This window comes from Xylaria bambusicola (genome assembly GCF_022495145.1).
Source record: "Xylaria bambusicola strain CBS 139988 unplaced genomic scaffold F5B22scaffold_52, whole genome shotgun sequence".
Classification (NCBI taxonomy): Eukaryota; Fungi; Ascomycota; class Sordariomycetes; order Xylariales; family Xylariaceae; genus Xylaria; species Xylaria bambusicola.
In genome coordinates, this window is record NW_025953605.1 from 1 (window position 1) to 18,896 (window position 18,896).

Genomic DNA, 18,896 nt, shown 5'->3' on the forward strand with positions numbered 1-18,896 from the left:
TAACCCTAACCCTAACCCTAACCCTAACCCTAACCCTAACCCTAACCCTAACCCTAACCCTAACCCTAACCCTAACCCTAACCCTAACCCTAAAGGAACGCGGTATCAATATCTGGCCCGTCGCGAACCTTTCTAGCGATCCTATAGTCTTCAAAGGCTCCAGGGACTGGATTCGTACAGCCTCATGGACATCTGACAGCAAGCTTCTCGCGTTTGGAAGTTACGGGCAAGTTTTTGTGGTCTCCGTGGAGGATTAGAAGGTCGTTCAGAGGTGGGAGTCGGAAGACCGTTGGGGTTACGAGACTCAGAGCCTCGCCTGGATTGAGAGCAAATCCGGCTTGAAGCTGGCTTATCGGGAAACGGCGGGCTTGGAAGTATATGACTTTGAGGCGAATTTGAAGTATCGCTGGGGTCCTGATGATTACGCCCAGTACAATGGAGGAGGATCCGGTGATGGCGTGTTATTGATCAGAAGCAAAGGTTGGATTGGAGGGAGCGATGCTGATGGGACCGTAAGGTTCTACGAGTTCCCCATTTAGCCATGTCTAGTACGAATCTTTCTCGCTTTAGGGTACGTTTTGCTTTACAGCAGCACCTATTTAGACTGATATACGATTTAAGAGCATGTTGTGTTACCTTGATATTATTACATGACATTATCTAGTGCGTTAAGATAAAATGGTGAAAGAGTTTTCTACCCCTATTTACTTTTGTAACTCGATTCGGGATTTTACAGGAATCGTTCGACATAGATATGATACACATCGGCTGCTGCGATCACCAGTCCTAAGCCAAATATCTAACGACTTGCTCCATGCCGTCCTCGTGGCTTGCATGGCGTTCTCTTTGTAAGTAGCTGCTACGCCAACAATTGACTGCAGGTGATGCTACGGAGTTAGGTCAAATATGAGCTTCCGAGGCAATCAGGTATACACACCGACGACTATGCTAGGACATTAACCTCCGGATGCCGTTTGTGATTAAGGGGGTCAGATAAACGCCAAGGTATATTAGGCTGTTCCGTCACCGATCCAATCATTAGCCAAATTGATGTCGCATTCAGCGCATGTTGCACGCGGCACGTATATGCATGGCGATGCACAGATTATAGTGCTACGGGACAGCCTCGACGCATGTATTCCGAGACGGAGGGGACATAAAGAGACCGTCGACCCGGTTGAGGCCGAGACGATCTTTCTATTCCAGACTTGAACGACCGGCACTAAGCTTGGGAACTCGACTCGCACAACACCATGTACTCTTCCAGACGTGCTTCGTCACAGGCCGCCCTTGTTTCCGGGCTTCTCCTTTCTTGCCTGCCCCTTGCTAATGGGCATTGTAAGTTGTTTATCCAGAATCGTTGAATGAGCACTAACCGTGGGCGTAGATGGCTTCCCCGTTGTCTTAATCAATGGGATTACGTCAAAGTGGTGGGAATTTGTTCGGTATGCCAGATAGCCTCCATAAATGAAACATCCAGAGCCCTAAATAACCTGAAGCCCGACCTCTCTAGACGCTCACGGGTATCAGTGGTTCCCTGATTATAGTTGGGACTCGGAACCCATGGTCTGCGGTTGGAATGGAACAAAGACCGGCCATGAAACTGGCATCGCGAAGATCGAAGCAGGTGGCGTTATTGGGTTCCGAGCATTCGCTGCTTCTTACAATGCGGGCTTTGTCCCAGTACGCGATGTAAGCCTCGAGACGCCTTCATTCGGGGAGGATGGGTAGACTTACCGATATCACACAGTTTGATGCTCAGATTGATGGCGTGGGTCACACGGGCCCGGGTCAGGCGTACATGTCCAAAGCCCCTGGAGCTATTGGGGATTATGAGGGCGATGGCGACTGGTTCAAGATAGGAACAAGCGGTGCGTCTGATGGGATGCACTGGGACTCGGATCGTCAGCCCGAGGTAAGCCTCAGCTAGCCATCAACCAACAGGTACTTCGCCCGATGTTGAGGTGGAAGGCTAAGGCTTCCTAGATGAACTTCACCATTCCAAAGGCCACGCCACCTGGCCAATACCTTGTGAGGGTCGAGCACTTTAACATCTCACCTATGCTCGGGCAGACGCAGTTGTTCGTCAACTGTGCACAGGTGGAAGTGTTGGGCTCTGGGGAGGGTATGTTCCAAACGACTAACTTGGCGAGAAGGCTGAGCACGATTGACTGTTTCTTAGGTGCCCCTGGGCCGACCATCAAACTACCTGGATATGATCCCGCTGACCCGGGTAAGACTATGAGGGAGACAAGGCGCCAGGTGTGATTCATATCATTACGAATTGTTGCTGACACTCTCACTACATAGGCATCTGGCTACCGCGCGCCATGTATAACCCATACAAGCCGTCAGAGTTGCTCAAGAACTACAAAGGCCCAGGGCCGAAAGTCTGGACTGGTTGAAATGAGCCATACTTCACCGAACGCACTGTTGCTATTATACAAGACCAAGAAAGTTCACCCGTGGGGGCGCATCACGTTTTTCATCCATTCATAGGAATAGTTGGGGTGCTGCTCTGTGGAATAACGGTTTTCCATCGTCTGCGGTCAGTGTTGCACTGAATAAATGATATTGCATCAAGAAAGGCCTCCTGTCGTTACAGTTGATTTGCGTACCTCAGGTCATGTGTTATTAAGATAGTCTCGGGACTGGTCCGAATATTGGTAGAAATATTGTCGGAAATATTATAACCCCCACCTTTGGTAGCCTGTAACTGCATACCTATAGGCCTCTACGGTACCTACCTAGGATTCTAGTTAGGCGGTTATAGTGGATTTGCACCCTATGGGTTAGGTAACATGCTTCCTAATTCCTACCTAGGTACTTACAGGTAGATACCTAGGTAGGTAGGTAAGCTCTCAACTTCTACCTAGGTATAGATTGATGCTATCATCATCCTAACACACGATGCTTTGGTACATAGGTATCTACACTTCAACAGAGCTTTGCTAGTTCTCATTCTTTGAGCTATAATTGTTCATGCTCACATCATTCGTGACTAGATTGACTCGGTGAACAACTCTAGCCTGTCCCTCAAGCGACCGCGATCGCGAGAAGCGGAATGTCACAGCCACGAACTTCATAAACACGCGACACCCATTAAATGGCAACGCCATGATATTGAAACTGCACCAGCACCAGTGCTTACACCAAGAGCCCGATCGAGTCGCAACCTATGCCCAGCACCCTCTGATAGTCCCCCAGAAGCGTGGCAGCAGCCATGTTTGATTTCCAAGGTTAGGCCGTCATATGGGTACAAGTCACACTCCTCAAATACCTACCAATTATCGAAGAACCCGACATCACCCCTAAACCTCTGTCGCTGCCACGATATCGTCCTTCACAGTCCCGCTCCACGTCGCCGACTAAGCGCTCAAAGATGAGTCTCACGTCGCAAGCAAATCTTCATCAATTCGAGAAGCCGGCTCTGTTCGATCGGGTCCGAGGGAAAACTGCCCACATCGCCGTGAATATCAAAGGGCTATACAAAGACATCAAAGCCGCAGCTCTGTACCGGCAGCGCATTGTATCGCACGAGTACGCGAATTCTGGATCTTATCTTCGGATATCTTTTCAATACCCGTGCGTCCCCAAGGCTGGTCTCCGTCCCCTTAATTAAGGCGCTATGCTCATCGATAATTCATGTATTTTGCTTGCGATTCAGGTCGATCAGTCAATATTCACGGCCCTCTCCACATTGGATCTACAAGGTTGATTCTAGAAGCGTATGCTTTGGTTGCATCCTCAGACGCTGCAAACCGGTGGATTGAGACTTCATTCTACCGTGCTATGGAAGTTTGGGTCCTAGAAGGCTATATTTCGCCTGAAATACCGATGCGTTATAGTACGCTACACAATTCTGGATACCAGTCAATCGCTTTATCTACTCCTTGCTGATCATTATCAACATAGCGCCAATACTACCCAACATGATGGCTGTAGGGTTGCTTCATTGGATGGATACCATTATCCGGCGTCTTGCGCTGTATGCGGGCTTTTCCTCTTGTTGTATGACTCGAATTCCCGCTTCTCTGTTTGCTACCCAGCTTTTCTTACTGACTAGACTCTCTGGTGTCCATGGCTAATACGATTCAGATAAGTTCGCGCGAAGTGCTCGTCGAGAGGCGGGGCAAGATAAGCTTCGCCGCCAAAAACATTCTCTCGGCTACAAGAATGACCTTTGAATAACTCGCTAGCTGTATTGTCAGAGTAAACATCGAGGACGGCAGCGATACGAGCCAGAGGACTTGATGGGTATGCCCTAGCATAATCTTCGGCTCGTTGCTTCCATACGCTGAAGCTCACGACGTCTTTCCCGTGGCTAGTATTATTGCTTAGCAACTGGAAGAAGTCGTTAAATGTAGGCGCCCGCGTGTTTGAAAAGTCATAGTCACGACCTAATCTGTTCAGATCCTGCGCCATCGCGGAAACGATGGTTGCACTGACATAATCCACAGGCAGCACTGAGGACATTGTGACGGATGGGTCTAATAACGGGAACGCCCCCATATCTAAGTTACCCACAATGAAGTTGTGCAAAAAATCACCACGGTCGTGGCGGAAATCGCCAGTCTTGGTTGAGGCAGTGACGAAAGGTAAACGATAAACAGAGGCTTTCGCACCTCGCCACCGCGCCGCGGAGACCATCCTTTCGGCTGCGTATTTGGATGTCCCATAGCCGTATTCCCGGTCATTTTCGGTAAGGCCGAGGCCCATGTGCTTAGGTATTGTTGAGATCGTTGACACGAGATGGACCGACTTGGCCCGGCCGCGAGAGGCGAGTCGCAGAATCTCGTGCGTACTGATCACATTCGGGCCAATATAGTCGTGTAGAGGCCTCACCCAGTCGACAAGGCCGCCACAGTGGCAGATAGCGTCAAGTATTTCTGCTAGATCGTCAAAAACCTCCCTAGTCAAGCCAAGAAAGGGCTTAGCTATATCTCCGGGTATCGGCCTAACGAATGACGTGAAGTCGGATTCCCAAAGATTATAATCCTTCAGTGTGTTCACAATCCGTCGTTGGGCCAGTTCAGTAATATCGCCGTGGACGCGGACAAGGCAAAATGTCATGATTCCCCGCTTTAGTAGCTCGTGTAAGATGAATGCACCGACAAAGCCCGTGGCGCCCGTTAGAAGCACGGACTTAGGGCATACCGTATACGAAGCCGGGTCCTTTCTGACATTGTCGAATGCAATGCTGCTGTCAAGGTCGCCGTTGAGGAGCCACTCTGGGTCCAGATGAACTGACTCCGATATTGTAGTCGCAGGAGTCACAGTACCTGAAGCTGGCGCAGGGGATAATGTCCCGTTGCCCTGTAATTGGGACAGTAGAGACTGGCCGAGCGACCTGAGACTTGGGCTGAGGGAGATAGCGTTTATGGAAAGCATCAGGCCTGTTAGTGCCCCTAAGCCATTGCGAATCTGTACCGCTGCTAGCGAATCGATACCGATTTCTTGCAAGGGGCGGTCGATATCAACGTCGCGTGGGTGCTTAAAGGCCAAGGTCTTAGCGACTACTTCCCGAATCATATTTATTACAACGCTCGCCCGCTTATTAGGTTCGACATCTTTCAATATCACGCCAAGATCCCGCCGCTGGGATGCCTTCATGTCAAAGCGGGCTAAGAGAGTATTAAAAAGTGGTGGGATTTTGTCTTGTTCCTCACAATACTTCCGAAGCTGTCCAAGATGAAGCGAGGTCGCCACAGTTAGAGCTCTAGTGCTCATCACCGCTTGTTCAAGAACTTCTAGGCCCTGATCGGTAGTCAGGAAGTCGACACCAAAACGAGCAAGGTAGGTATTCGCGTTCAAACTCAACCTTGACGCCATCCCATCTCCAGCCCATGTCCCATAAGCTATCGATGTTGCAGGTAAGCCCCGAGCTTGTCGTAACTGAGCTAATGCGTCAAGAAACGTATTCGCTGCAGCGTAGTTGGCGAGACCTGGCATGCCCACGATGCCAGCGATGGAAGAAAACATTACAAAGGCGTCTAGATCCATATCTTTAGTATATTGATGCAAGAGCAAGGCGCCATCTACTTTAGGCGACAGTGTTGTTTCACATCGTTCTGGTGTCATGGCTAGGAAGACTCCTGGATCCGTTGTCCCAGCCGCATGGATGACACCTCGCAGGGGTCGGTCCGTGTGAAATTCTTCCATGATCGAACGCATCAGGATCGGGTCGGTTACGTCGCCGGTAATAACAGTAGCCTTGGCACCGGCGACGGAGATCTTCTCTACCAGTTTTTTCGCGCTAGAATTATTCATACCGCGGCGAGAGATAAGTACCAGATCGCGGATACCATGTTTACTCACCAGCCACTGTGCAACATAGGATCCGATACTACCAAGGCCACCCGTTATCAGAACTGCACCGTCGGGCCTTATGAATGATTTTCTTTCGGTCCCAGTAATGCTGTGTTGCATTCTTGGAACCAATATTCGTCCTTGACGGATGACGCATTCCGGTTCTGCGTTAAGCAGCATCGCCGACGCAATCGAGTCCGGCCTCGGGTCATCGTCTAAATCCAGAATGCGCAAGCGTAACTCCGGGTGTTCGTTTCTCACCGTTCTCATCATTCCTAGCAATGGTGTTGCTCCAAGTCTTATATCATGATCGTCAGATTTCACCCCGGTTCCGACAGCTAGGCGAGTCATCCATATCAACCAGGGGGCGAGCTGAATCCTGATTGAAGTTCGTAGTTGGTCGAGTGCTTCAGCAACGAATTCTCGAGTCTGGGATAATGTCTCGGAACCTGAATCCCAGAAACATATCAACCCATCTAGATGACTGGCATGTTCAAGCCGGTCAGGGTAGAGAAACTGTATGCCAACCTGTGAAAGGGCGTTTGTGACCTTCTTCGCCCAAGCTGTTGTAGGATGCCTACGTGGAAGCAAGACGCCCCAAGCACCCTGAGGATGAACTGCATCATTAGGCCTGATCGAGTGCCATTGCACTTCGTATTGAAGATTTTGTTGCAGTTGGCGCTGATAGGATGATGTGCTAGTGGCAGCTGTGTTTACGGTTTGCGATGGTCGGCGGGATGGAAGAACATAATCTCGCTGGAATACATGCGTCGGCAGCTCGACACGTCGGCATCCAAATGGGGCGAAGTAAGATTGCCAGTTGATTGGGACCCGTAGTGAGTGCAGATCAGCACAACTTCGTTGAAGGGCCGATGAACCATCCTTAGCAGTCTTGAGAGATGACAGCCAAACCATGTTGTTACCTGTACCTGTGACTTCAAGAGATTGAGCCCCCATACCGCAGAGCGCTGTGCCGGGCCCCAGCTCAAGAAAAATGTTGACTCCATGACTTGCCAACGTCCGGATACCTTCATTGAAACGCACTGGCTCGCGCATTTGTCTCACCCAATAGTCGGCGTTTTCGAGGATACCCGCATTAGCCATTCTACCGTCGACGCCACTGACGATACGTAGTTTGGCATGCTGATATTCTATGGTCTCTGCTACAGCTCGGTACTCCTCTAGAACACCATCCATAGAACGTGAATGGAATGCATGTCCGACGATTATCATCTTGGTCTTCCGTTCCAGTCGCGCGAAATGGTGCATGACTTCATTGACACCATCGGCATCACCAGAAATGACTGTCTGCATCGGTGTGTTGAATAAGGCGCTCTCAACTCTATCACTCTGGCCCAAAGATCGAATCACCGCTTCTACTTCGGCAGAGCTGGCCTCGAGCGACGCCATGCTACTGTCTTTTCCAGATTGGACCTGCATCAACCGACCACGCGCCGCAACTAATCTGCAAGCATCGGCCAGACTGAAGATACCCGCCACATGTGCAGCAACCAACTCGCCCAGGCTATGGCCAATGACGAACTCTGGTGTCACACCCCAGCTCATCCATAATCGCCATAACGCCACCTCTAGTGTGAATATCGCAGCCTGGGCAACGTCAGTACGACGGTCCAGTAACGCCGCACTAGGGCTGCCAGGATCCGACCACATAATCTCAAGTAACGGCAAGTCAAAGTTAGCAAAATTCGCTGCTACCTCAATTAACGCTTCGCGAAAGACGGGGTAGACCTCGCAGACATCTTTTCCCATGCCTGCCCACTGACTGCCTTGGCCTGTGAATAACATGGCAAGTCGAGGCGCTTGAGGAAATATACCTTCAGATGTTGGGAACGATTCATCTTCAATGGTCGACTGCATATTCACTAACAGATCCGCCTTATTGCGGGCCATCACCACCAATCTCCTTCGGAAATGAGTTCGCCTGGTCGCCAACGAGTATGCCACATCGCGAAGATCTCTTTCTTCAACAGCACTATTGATATACTGTCGAAGCCGCCTCGCCTGCGTTCGTAACACTTCATCGGTATGACCGGACAGAAGGAATGGTATGCTCGACAGCGAAGAATGTGTTTTCTCGGTATTTTTCATAGCTTCTGGTCTTATTGGAGGCTCTTCGATTATGATGTGGGCATTTGTACCGCCTATCCCAAACGCAGAGACGCCTGCTCGCCGCAGTCGATCTCTTTGCGCTGGCCATGGCTGTCGACTCGACGTGGGTAGCATATTAGCCTCTTGCCAGGACACTTCTTGAACAGGCTTGGTAATGTGTAACGTCCGTGGCAAGGTATCATGCTGCATGGATAATATGACCTTTATCAGACCTGCCAGTCCAGCGGCAGCTTGAGTGTGGCCAATATTAGATTTGACTGATCCAATCAGAAGAGGCTTCCCAGTTCGCCCGGGACCAAATACTTCCGCGCATGCGGTAGCCTCGATTGGATCACCTAATTTAGTCCCAGTGCCATGGGCTTCTATGTAGTCAATCTGCTCCGGCCGCAGCTTTGCCGCTTGCAACGCTGTACGGATAAGTCGTCGTTGTGCTGGGCCGTTTGGTGTTGTCAAGCTAGCGCTGCGACCGTCATGGTTGACAGCAGTGCCGCGTATTGTGGCATGAATATTATCGCCGTCTCGTTCCGCATCGGATAGGCGTTTAAGAATGACAACTACACTTCCTTCAGCCCACCCTGTCCCATCCGCGTCGGCGGAGAACGATCGGCAATGGCCATCTGATGACATGCCCCCAAGCTTGCCAAACTCAACATGCAAACCTTGGTTCAATAACAAGCTTACGCCACCTGACACAGCCATATCGCACTCCCCCTGGCGTAGTGCAGTACAAGCTAAGTGAGTGGTGACCAGCGACGAGGAGCACGCGGTATCGATCGTCATCGCAGGTCCCTCGAAGCCCATGTGATACGAGATACGACCGGAGATAGTACCACCCGCGGACCCTGTAACAGTATATCCATCGAGGTCCCCTGGGCTTCTGCTCATATTTGGGCTTAATCCAAGGTGACCAAGAATGTTGCTAACGCCGATAAACACGCCGGTCTGACTGCCACGTAACTGTTCCACAGTGTATCCCGCCCGTTCGAATCCTTCCCAGCATGTTTCCAGCATCATGTAATGTGATGGATCTAAGACGCGCGCCTCACGCGGTGAGATACCGAAAAAGGCCGTGTCATAGGCGTTGATAGAACGAATGAATCCCCCCTTTCGGCAATATGGGTGTTCGGAACCAAAGAGATCATTATCATCCCAACGATCTTCCGGCACATCTGAAATAGCATCACCATCATTGACGAGCAAGTCCCAAAATTGTTCTGGTGAGTATATGTCTCCTGGAAGACGACATGCCATGGAAATTACAGCAATATCATCACCTCCAGTAGCCATTGTCGGTCGCGAAACAACTTCACGGTGAGATAAGGGAGATTGGCATTCTAGATATGCCGCCAGTGTTTTGATCGTATATTTCTCGAAAAGCTTGGCCACTGGTATCAGCCTGCGTAGCTGTTTGTGGATTTCTTTCTGGACACGCACTACACGTATGGAGTCGCCGCCGATCTCAAAGAAGTTATCAAGAATGGTAATTTGACGATGACCAAGGATATCAGACCAGATCTCGAGCAATTGACCTTCCGTATTTCTAGTGGTATTTTCATCCTTCGTGACCCCAAATAGCGTTGTTAGATCTGGTAATGCATCTCTGTCAACCTTTCCGTTGATAGTGATCGGCAACGCATTCAACTGGACAAAGAATGATGGAATCATATAAGTCGGCAATCGTTCAGCTAGCCATGGACGCAGCATATGATCAAGAGACGTGGCAGCTTCGGCCTCAGCGTCCCTGAGCCCCTTGGGGCCTCGGACGCAGTATGCCACCAATCGCTCTCCGCGATATATCACAACCGCCGCGGAGACCATCTCGCTGTCTGTCAAGGCTGCCTCAATATCACCCAGTTCGATTCTATAACCGCGGACTTTCACTTGTCTGTCAATGCGACCGACACAGAGCAGACCGGCCTTCGAATAACGCACAAGATCACCAGTCCGGTATATCATACCTTCGTGCAATGGATTCTTGAGAAAATGAGAGCGGGTTAGCTCGTCCTTGTTACGATATCCACGAGCCACACCTGCTCCTCCTATGAATAGCTCCCCAACAGATCCATGAGGTACGGCGGACAAATTCCCGTCGAGGACGTAGAGAAAGCTGTTCGAGATTGGCTGCCCGATGGAGATATCGCCATGCTCGCGCACCCTCCAAGTGGCTGCGTACACAGTAGCCTCAGTTGGCCCATACATGTTCCATACCACTTTGCCACATGTCAATAATCGATCAGCAAGTGTTCGCGACAAGGCCTCGCCGCCGCAGAAGATCTTCATAAGCCTGGGTTGACCCTCCCACCCTGAGTCTAAGAGCATTTGCCAAATAGCAGGTGTCCCTTGCATGATGGTGGCTTTGTGACATGCCATCAGTTCAACAAGAGCGGTTGGATCTCTGATTTCATTGTTCCGGGCGACGATTGTGGTTCCTCCACAGATTAATGGCAAAAATAGCTCCGGGACGGCCATATCAAAAGATACTGTAGTGATTGCAAGTAGCCGATCTGTCTTGCTGCATCCTGGTTTCTCTCTCATGGCTAAGAGAAGATTCAAGAGATTGCCATGCGTGACCTCAACGCCTTTCGGTTTTCCTGTCGAGCCTGACGTGTAAATTACATACGCCAGATCTTGGCCCTGGACTACAACCTCGGAGTCTATCTTGTTGGTCTTTGTGATATCAGCAATTAAAACATCTTCGACCCCTAGACATACGGTTGTCCCCCGGCGGAAAGTCTCGAGCAGTCCATGCTCAACAAGGAGAAATTTCGGACCAGCATCTTCAACCATACGGAATATGCGCTCCGCAGGAAAAGCTGAGTCAACGGGCATGTATGCGGCCCCGGTCTTCAAGACCGCCAGCAACACTGCAACGAGAATGACAGAACGGCCTAGAATCACACCGATGAGATCACCTCTCCCAACCTTTAGCTTTATCAGGCCTTTTGCTAGACGGTCCGCTAGTTCGTTCAATTGCCCATATGTTAACGAAGCATCGCCACAGACCACGGCAGTGCTGCTTTTCGATTGCTCTGCTGCATGTTCAAATAGTTGGTGTAAATAGATCTTCGGAGGTTCAGAGCTGTCATCTTTGGTGAAGTCTTCGGCAGAAGGTGGGAAGATACCCGCCACATTTGTTTCCATAGTCGACAACATGGTAGTTTGTGGACAATTTATTCTGTTATGTATTCAGTGGACAGAAACCTTGCGTGAGATTGTTTACTCTATATCATTTTTTCCAAAGCTGACTTTCTAATACAACATTAATAGATCTAGGCTTATGTAGTACTGGCAATACAGATTTCTGAACATGATACCTGGGCACTTCTAAGCTGACCCCTAACACCGAGGAACATTATACCGATTGGGCTGATCGTATTCAGTTAAGCCCAGCACTTTATGCCCCAAACGAAATGGCAGGCTATGGCGGATACTCAGACTGCATGCGCCTAGGTGTATAAAGGGGAGCTATGATAATGAACCATGCCCTCCTCTGGTTTAACCCTCTAACATCACCCCTCCCTAGCAACCCTCCTTCTTTATCGGCTTACAAACCTGACATAGGCATAGCTACAACTCAACACTATGGCCGTTGTCGTAATTGCAGGTGGGCTTGGTGACCTCGGCCGCATCATTACAGATGCCCTATACGAGCAAGGGAAACATGAGGTGTACGTCATGTCCAGAAAGGTAGGAAGGCTATCCGGTTAGGACTTTGACAGACTTCGTTATGCACGTCACTAACCATAGTCAATCAGGACCCTGGAGACAGCCAGATCCGTACATCGCCATTGACGGGTAAAGAGTACAACCCAATAATCGAAACAGACTATTCGGAGACCTTCCTAGTTATGCAGTTCGCGGAGAAACAGATCACTGTGGTGATATGCGCTTTCATAATGGACAGCGAGTCCACATGCGCCGCTCAGGTACAGCTCATCCGTGCCGCCGAGCGCAGTGAGTGCGTGCGGCGTTTCATCCCCTCAGAATTCAACGTAGAGTACCACGTCGGAGACGAAGTCCTACCTTACCCTGAGAAGAAATTCCACATCACGGCTCGGATCGAGCTCAACTACACGAAGACACTCGAGTATGCATATGTCTACCCAGGTATGTTCATGGACTACTTTGGTATGCCCCACGTCGCAACGCAGCTGCGACCGCTGTACTTCTTCATCGACCCCGCGAATGGACAAGCCGGTATGTGAACACTGTGTCTTTTCTTCCCTTCCTAGTAACCTGTAGATCAGCCGATGTATAGGAGGAATTAGGACATGCTTTCAGTGCGTCTTGCGAGCATCCGACCTGGCCGTTCCGGTAATTACCTACTGACTTCACCACCATAGTGCTCCCCGGGGACGGCGAGGCGAAGATGAGTATGACATTCACTACCGATGCCGCAAGGTATATCGCGCTCGCGCTTGACTTGGTTAAGTGGCCGCGGATCCTGACCACCGTCACGAGCACCGTGACGTTAAACGAGCTCGTTAGACTGGCGGAGAAGAACATCGGTTGTGTACTTACAGTGCGCTATCAACCTATTGAGAACCTCCTGCGACATGAGCCCCTGGCGGACTTGCCAGGAAATATTGATATCGCTGCGGCATACTCCAGGCGCTTTCCGGGGGGTCTCAGTCAGGTGAGAGCACTTGTTGCCGACCTTGAAGCTGGCGTTGCTCTCGGCGCTTATGATCTTACGAGTTTAGTAGACAAAGAACAAGATTGTCTGGATCTCGTTCACGCATTTGAGGGGCTGGAGGGTGTTCCACCACCGAGAAGAATTGAGAGGTTCATGAAGGAGGCTTGGGGAAGAGGGTGGTCGTAGGATGTGACGGATGGTCCGCGCCCGCAGATTAATCGAAGTCGGCAGGTAAAGTGGGGGATCACGCATTATTAGGTGGTCATACAGCGTCTATACGATTTGGACATGCATTGAAGTTGTCATGGATATGCTGACCTGATGAGTGGTTCATAGAGCTGCTTCATGAGGAGCTGGTTGATGGAGCGAAGTAATGAAATGACGACGAGCTCTATTATCATTTTGTGAAACATCGTCGGTGTATATCTAGAGCAATACGCAGTACACATTACACCCACAAACAAGAAACACCGTATACATACATACAAGTTGAGTATATTAGGACACAATGAGGTCGGATAATAGTCCTTACAGTTCTATGTCAGCACCTAAAACGCCAAGCGACGCTAGACAAGGAATCTGTAAAATTATACGTTAGCTGACCAAAGTTTCAATACCTCTTTTTTGCCAATGCTGTCCTGTTAGTGCGGACGAAACCTCGGTGACCTGCTAAGACATTAGCAGCCAACCAAGATAAGCAACTATTCTATTAGAAGAATGCATCAGAACTGGGAATTGAAAGTTTCGGATAGGATGATAGAGGTTTAGCAACAATAGATGGCACCAAGTCAGCATTTTATCATGGGATACCTATTATGGGAGGCATCACACACCATGCAACTCCTATTCAGAGTGTCCGATACGGAAGGGGCAATTGAGGTGCTGTTTTCATCTCCAAATTGTGGGTGTGAATGCAGGCCATAGCTAGGATTGAAAATTAGAATCCATTCATGTGCTGAACGTATGTGAAGGAGGTAACATTATTATCCATGGCTATTATGAGACCTTTCGTGACATCCAAACTTCTCCAGGTTTGAGTCCGTGCACATGACGTCTAGAGGGACATGGATAACAAAGTTCATGAACGACAGAAAGATTCGAATGCAGTGTCTTCCTGTTCCAACATGATCTGACAGCATGCCACCTATGCTCGAACCACTTCTCCGGCGTGCTATCCCGCAAAGTTAGTAGATCGGCCTTTGAGACCGTCCTCGTTATTATCATGCAAGTTAATATTCATCTGAGGCTATTGTACCCGCTCTCGTTTACATATCGAGTGTATGAGCTTGCCACTCACGTTAGGTATCACGCAGGACTTTTCTCAGTATACGTCAAACCCTTCACTATTGCATCTAAATAGTAGAATCTGTAAAGGCAACGCTAGTTATCCTAGGTTAAAGACAATAAAACAGCTAGCCATGTCTACCACTTCTGTTTCTATTCACTCGCCTCCACGCAAGCTACAAGACGTCCCTGCCTCAGCTGGCTGTGACGCTGTACTCAAAGCAGTTCAGGAAGATGGAGCAGTGATCATCAAAAAGCTCTTCACACACGATCAGATTTCTCGCCTGAACGCTGATGTGCAGCCGGCAATGAACGCGATGGGCGCTGGGTCCAAGCATGCCGAGGAATGGGTACGAGAGTTTCATGGGGATAGCACGAAACGGCTGAACAACATCGTTGGCATCAGCGCAACATTCCGAGAAGAATTCCTCGAGCATCCACTCATCCACGCCGTCTGTGAGGCAATCTACCTCGCCGACGCCGGGGGCTACTGGATGAACTCGACACAAGTCATCGATGTCACTCCCGGAAGCAAGCCACAACCGCTGCACCGCGACCAATGGCAGTTCCCTATATTCCAGCTGGCAGGGCCTGGTGCGCCCGAGGCTAGCTGCAATTTCATTGTCGCATTATCGCGGTTCACTGACGCCAACGGCGCCACTCGCGTCATTCCGGGGAGCCACCTATGGGCAGATTTTCATGACAATGGCAATCACGGGGACACCGCGCCAGCGGAGATGGAGGTTGGAGATGCCTGTTTCATCAGTGGTAAGGTCGTGCATGGCGGGGGCTCGAACACGACTGTTGATGAGACGAGGCGCGGCATGGCAATAGTCTTTCAGTGTTCTTACCTCACACCTGAAGAAGCACATCCCTTTAACATTGACGCGAACATCGCGCGAACGTTAAGCGCCAGGGGTCAACGCATGGTAGGGTTTCGGTCCCAATTCTTGAAGAATAGTCCCGGAGTTTGGAAGAGAAACTATGGTGAGGTGGATGAAGTTTATTGCTAGGGTGAATGGTTTATGAAGGTCTGAGGGTAACGTACAATACGGGAATATAGTGTTGCCTCAGTGCTCACTTAGTTCAGCAACAATAATTTACTAACGCGTTTATCATCCCGATGCTTAAGGGGAATAGTAACTTTGTCACAGCACTTCCCTGCAGCGGTTACAAGTAAATGTTCTGTTATTGCACAAGGAGGGAAATTCTAACTCCTACCCCTTATTCTCTTATTTAGCTTTATATACACTGTTCCTTGGTCTGTGCTGTACTTCGGAAATTAGGCTTCTTTGAGTTCCGTGACAAACTTGTAGTTCTTCCGCCGTAATTACTTTAATTTGAGACCCTTGGAAGTTGTGAAAGCTTATGACTCTCATCTCGACCTCCGTAAAACGTGTGGAAGCATACATAGTTGCTGTGTGTGGGAAGCCTTGCAGGCCAGCCAATCCCACATGGCTGACCTGCCCCTGTAAACAAATAAATAAAAATATATGGCTCCTATCTTCATGCTTATTGCCGGTAATAACGCTGTCGCCGGTTGTTGCAATGCAAGAACGGCGCTCGTAGGTGGAATAGAGGACGATGAAAGCCCGTTGGTCATTAATCAGCTGCTCACACGAGTGCCATGCAGTCAGTCATCAGCTTTGACCCCCTTTCACTAGAGTTCGGATCCCACGGATGAGACGGACCGAATATTTTGAAGCAGTTCATAATATGTCTATTGCCACCCTACTACACGTGGGGCAATGGTATGAAGATGCGGCTACGCTTGCTTCTTCTGGCATATTACTCCTGTAATGAATGTTGTGATCGGGGTAATACTTCCTGGTTCTTACAATCAACAAACCCCCACTTGACTTATCGTCTCATAATCCATAATAAATATAGGACCATTAAGACTGTGACAGCAGGAATGGCAGGTGTACATGTCGAACGAGCGGTCGCCGTTAACAAAGCCCCTGCAAATATTGGTTCCAGAGCGGAGTTTATCAATCACACAATCGATAACTTTCACTGACTCCTTAACCATAACAAGACATCCTATTTCTCCTTGGTTCTCCAGTGAAGAAGCTAAGGTACTCTCACCAGTAGCTGATGCTGCAAAACACGATCCACCAACCCTCAAACGGACCAGGAGTCTTCGGCCTAGATTCCATCCGCTCAGTCAGGCACCCTGTCCACAGTACAGTACATACATAAGTAAGAACCTAGAGATATTCTGCAGACGTGGGCACGCACTTCTTATGGGAGTGGGGCTATTGCGGCTCCCGCCCTCGGTCCGTTGCGCCTCACTACCCGGCGCGGAGAAGGTCTCTCATTGCCGGTGAGCCTTGGCTGATATGCATGCATTTGGAGTGCATTCTTTTGCCCAGGCATGGAGGCCGCCACTGCGTTAAGTTACGTAACTAGTGCTCGATACTATTTAGACCAGCTGAAACATTTTTTATTGATTGGGCTTTTTGCGACACGGGGCATGGGGCGAGGAATGCTCAAGTGAAAAGAAGGGACGAAGGACAGAATAGATGTAAATTGAAACTGCAAACGAATGTTGAGAAAGAAGGCGTAACAGAGTGAACGGACCAGTTGATTCTCAGGCATGATATGAAATTAGCCGGAAGCTTGGAATCTTCAACATCTTTGTTTCACTTCAGAAAGATAAGCCGACAGAGGTCCGATAACCTCTACCATCCGTACGACCCCTTCAGAGAAGCAGAACCTCGATAGGCTAAATTATCGCTCTATGGGATGAGGTGAGAGCTAATTAGTAGGCCGAAGATCAGCTTCCGGCTTCCCTTCCGGAACAGGGTCCTAACAAGTCGGGGACTTTCTTTGTGCCTGTGTAAGTTACGTTTCAAGCGAAAGGGCATCACCTATTCATACAGATACAAAACTAAATCCCAAAATCCCGTGACCATATTGCTGACTGACTCTCCCCCTGTCTTACTCTTTACGTCCTCCACTATCTAGTACACAACTGAGTGTGTGCCGTTGTGCGTCTTGTATATCCACTTAAAATATACTCCTCTCATCAACTCTGTAAATTTCCCCTCCTTTTGGAAAAGCTTCAAATATTGCCAACATGGCATCGCCTAGTAACGTCAAGCCTTACTCATCATGGGTTCAAGAAGGCGAACATAGATATACTCAACTGTACGGATTCCAAGAAGTCCTCTACAACGCCATATCTGCGCCTCCAGGATCTCCAGCTCTCTTTCTTCCATTCTCCCATGTGACCTTCAAACATGTAAAGGGCGGAGATAGGCTATCAGATCATAGTCTCGCACTATGCATCCGCATAGCCTGGCTCCAGCTCCGACAGAATCACCCACAGCTTGCAGCAGTGAACCTGCGTGAGGCGAAGACGTACATATCTCCATCATCTCGAACAGAACTCGAAGAATGGCTAGACGCCACATTTATCGTGCTCCCCGAGACAACTGCGAATGAAATATGGCGAAACGCGGTGAAGCCTCGTCAACTAACACTGTATTTCCTTCCGCAAGAGCGCCAGCTCTGCCTCCTAGGAGAGCATCACACAATAGATGGACGGGGACTCATGAATTTCTGGGACAGACTCTTTAGGGCTCTCGGATCACCTCAGCCTGATGAGGTTTTATGGAAAACTGATGGATCCGAGGTCTCTAGACTGCCTCCGCGATCCGACGATCTTCTAAATTTGGAGGAAAAGAGCCCAGGGTGCGGTGTTTTGCGAGCCCGCGAGATGCTTTTGCCACTCAAGTCACCGTCGCCTATTCATCTTCCCATTGCTGAGCATCAACTCGCTCGGCCCTTCTCTCGGAAAAACGCATCAGTCGAGCTACGGCTCAGCGTGGCTATGACCCGAGCAATTGTCTCGACGTGCAAAAGGCAACGCTTAGGTGTAACGGCAGCCTGGCACGCGGCCATCATCCTCGCCACCCAGACTACACAAGCGAATTATATGGCCCCAGGTACGCAGTTTAGCGGTTTCGCCAACATTGATCTCCGCCGCTACTTTCCCCCAAGCTCTGTTGACGCCTACGTGTTCAACAATCACTCTACCATACTACCATTTTCAGTCAGGCCAAACGGCAAGAGCTTCACGTATTTAGCGCGCGAGATTAACAATTTTCTTTCACGCGACCTATCTTCAGCTGACCCCGAGGTTTGGAGCGCACTGGGCCCCATGATTCAGTCGCTGGTGCCGGGGTTCACGGTGCCGCATCTCACCGACACAACACCAGCTGTGTCCAGTTTGGGTATCATAGATACCTACATTGCTTCAAGCTATCCTAACGGCAACGGTAGGAGAGATGATGGGTACTGGGAGATTGAGCATGTGTGGTTTGGAGACACGGTGTGTGGACCTTGGCTGGAGTGCTTTATGTGGTCTTGGCAAGATCAGATTTCGTTGAATACAGTTTACAACCCAGCTTATCATACGCATGTGGAAGTAGATAAGTTCCTCCAAGTCGTTGTTGAGAAGTTTATGGACGGGCTGGGCATTATTATACGTGAGGGAGATGGGATGTCAAAAATATGAAGCATTCAAAAT

General features: G+C 49.6%; 6 protein-coding genes across 6 annotated transcripts; 5 read left to right on the plus strand and 1 right to left on the minus strand.

The window, feature by feature from the left end:
* Positions 1-1,253: 1,253 nt before the first annotated feature.
* On the plus strand, positions 1,254-2,405 carry F5B22DRAFT_650290 (lytic polysaccharide monooxygenase; the record flags this gene model as incomplete). The annotated part of the gene is made up of 7 exons (XM_047979292.1): positions 1,254-1,338; positions 1,388-1,445; positions 1,500-1,692; positions 1,751-1,915; positions 1,987-2,125; positions 2,183-2,233; positions 2,311-2,405. The coding sequence occupies 7 exons, from the start codon at positions 1,254-1,256 to the stop codon at positions 2,403-2,405; spliced, it is 786 nt and encodes a 261-aa protein (XP_047827044.1).
* An 846-nt stretch (positions 2,406-3,251) lies between these two features.
* F5B22DRAFT_431618 (uncharacterized protein) lies at positions 3,252-3,837 on the plus strand. Its single transcript, XM_047971756.1, has 2 exons — positions 3,252-3,585; positions 3,668-3,837. The coding sequence occupies exons 1-2, from the start codon at positions 3,383-3,385 to the stop codon at positions 3,771-3,773; spliced, it is 309 nt and encodes a 102-aa protein (XP_047827045.1). The 5' UTR covers positions 3,252-3,382; the 3' UTR covers positions 3,774-3,837.
* Positions 3,838-3,981: 144 nt separating this feature from the next.
* F5B22DRAFT_431624 (uncharacterized protein) lies at positions 3,982-11,939 on the minus strand. Its single transcript, XM_047971757.1, has one exon. The coding sequence runs from the start codon at positions 11,590-11,592 to the stop codon at positions 4,063-4,065; it is 7,530 nt and encodes a 2,509-aa protein (XP_047827046.1). The 5' UTR covers positions 11,593-11,939; the 3' UTR covers positions 3,982-4,062.
* Positions 11,756-13,547, plus strand: F5B22DRAFT_622151 (NAD(P)-binding protein). The gene is made up of 3 exons (XM_047975930.1): positions 11,756-12,126; positions 12,195-12,636; positions 12,783-13,547. The coding sequence occupies exons 1-3, from the start codon at positions 12,022-12,024 to the stop codon at positions 13,259-13,261; spliced, it is 1,026 nt and encodes a 341-aa protein (XP_047827047.1). The 5' UTR covers positions 11,756-12,021; the 3' UTR covers positions 13,262-13,547.
* Positions 13,548-14,493: 946 nt separating this feature from the next.
* On the plus strand, positions 14,494-15,372 carry F5B22DRAFT_650293 (uncharacterized protein; the record flags this gene model as incomplete). Its single annotated transcript, XM_047979293.1, has 1 exon — positions 14,494-15,372. One exon carries the CDS (start codon positions 14,494-14,496, stop codon positions 15,370-15,372), a length of 879 nt encoding a protein of 292 aa, XP_047827048.1.
* A 2,069-nt stretch (positions 15,373-17,441) lies between these two features.
* Positions 17,442-18,884, plus strand: F5B22DRAFT_650294 (uncharacterized protein; the record flags this gene model as incomplete). The annotated part of the gene is made up of 1 exon (XM_047979294.1): positions 17,442-18,884. The coding sequence occupies one exon, from the start codon at positions 17,442-17,444 to the stop codon at positions 18,882-18,884; it is 1,443 nt and encodes a 480-aa protein (XP_047827049.1).
* Positions 18,885-18,896: the final 12 nt, after the last annotated feature.

What these genes read in the sequence shown, in the direction of transcription:
- F5B22DRAFT_431618 (XM_047971756.1), top strand. Translation starts at nt 3,383, where the DNA reads ATGAGTCTCACGTCGCAAGCAAATCTTCATCAATTCGAGAAGCCGGCT. An exon ending in CGGATATCTTTTCAATACCC is followed by an intron (nt 3,586 to 3,667) that starts GTGCGTCCCCAA and finishes CTTGCGATTCAG; the next exon opens with GTCGATCAGTCAATATTCAC.
- F5B22DRAFT_431624 (XM_047971757.1), bottom strand. Translation starts at nt 11,592, where the DNA reads ATGTTGTCGACTATGGAAACAAATGTGGCGGGTATCTTCCCACCTTCT.
- F5B22DRAFT_622151 (XM_047975930.1), top strand. Translation starts at nt 12,022, where the DNA reads ATGGCCGTTGTCGTAATTGCAGGTGGGCTTGGTGACCTCGGCCGCATC. An exon ending in TGTACGTCATGTCCAGAAAG is followed by an intron (nt 12,127 to 12,194) that starts GTAGGAAGGCTA and finishes ATAGTCAATCAG; the next exon opens with GACCCTGGAGACAGCCAGAT. An exon ending in CCCCGCGAATGGACAAGCCG is followed by an intron (nt 12,637 to 12,782) that starts GTATGTGAACAC and finishes TCACCACCATAG; the next exon opens with TGCTCCCCGGGGACGGCGAG.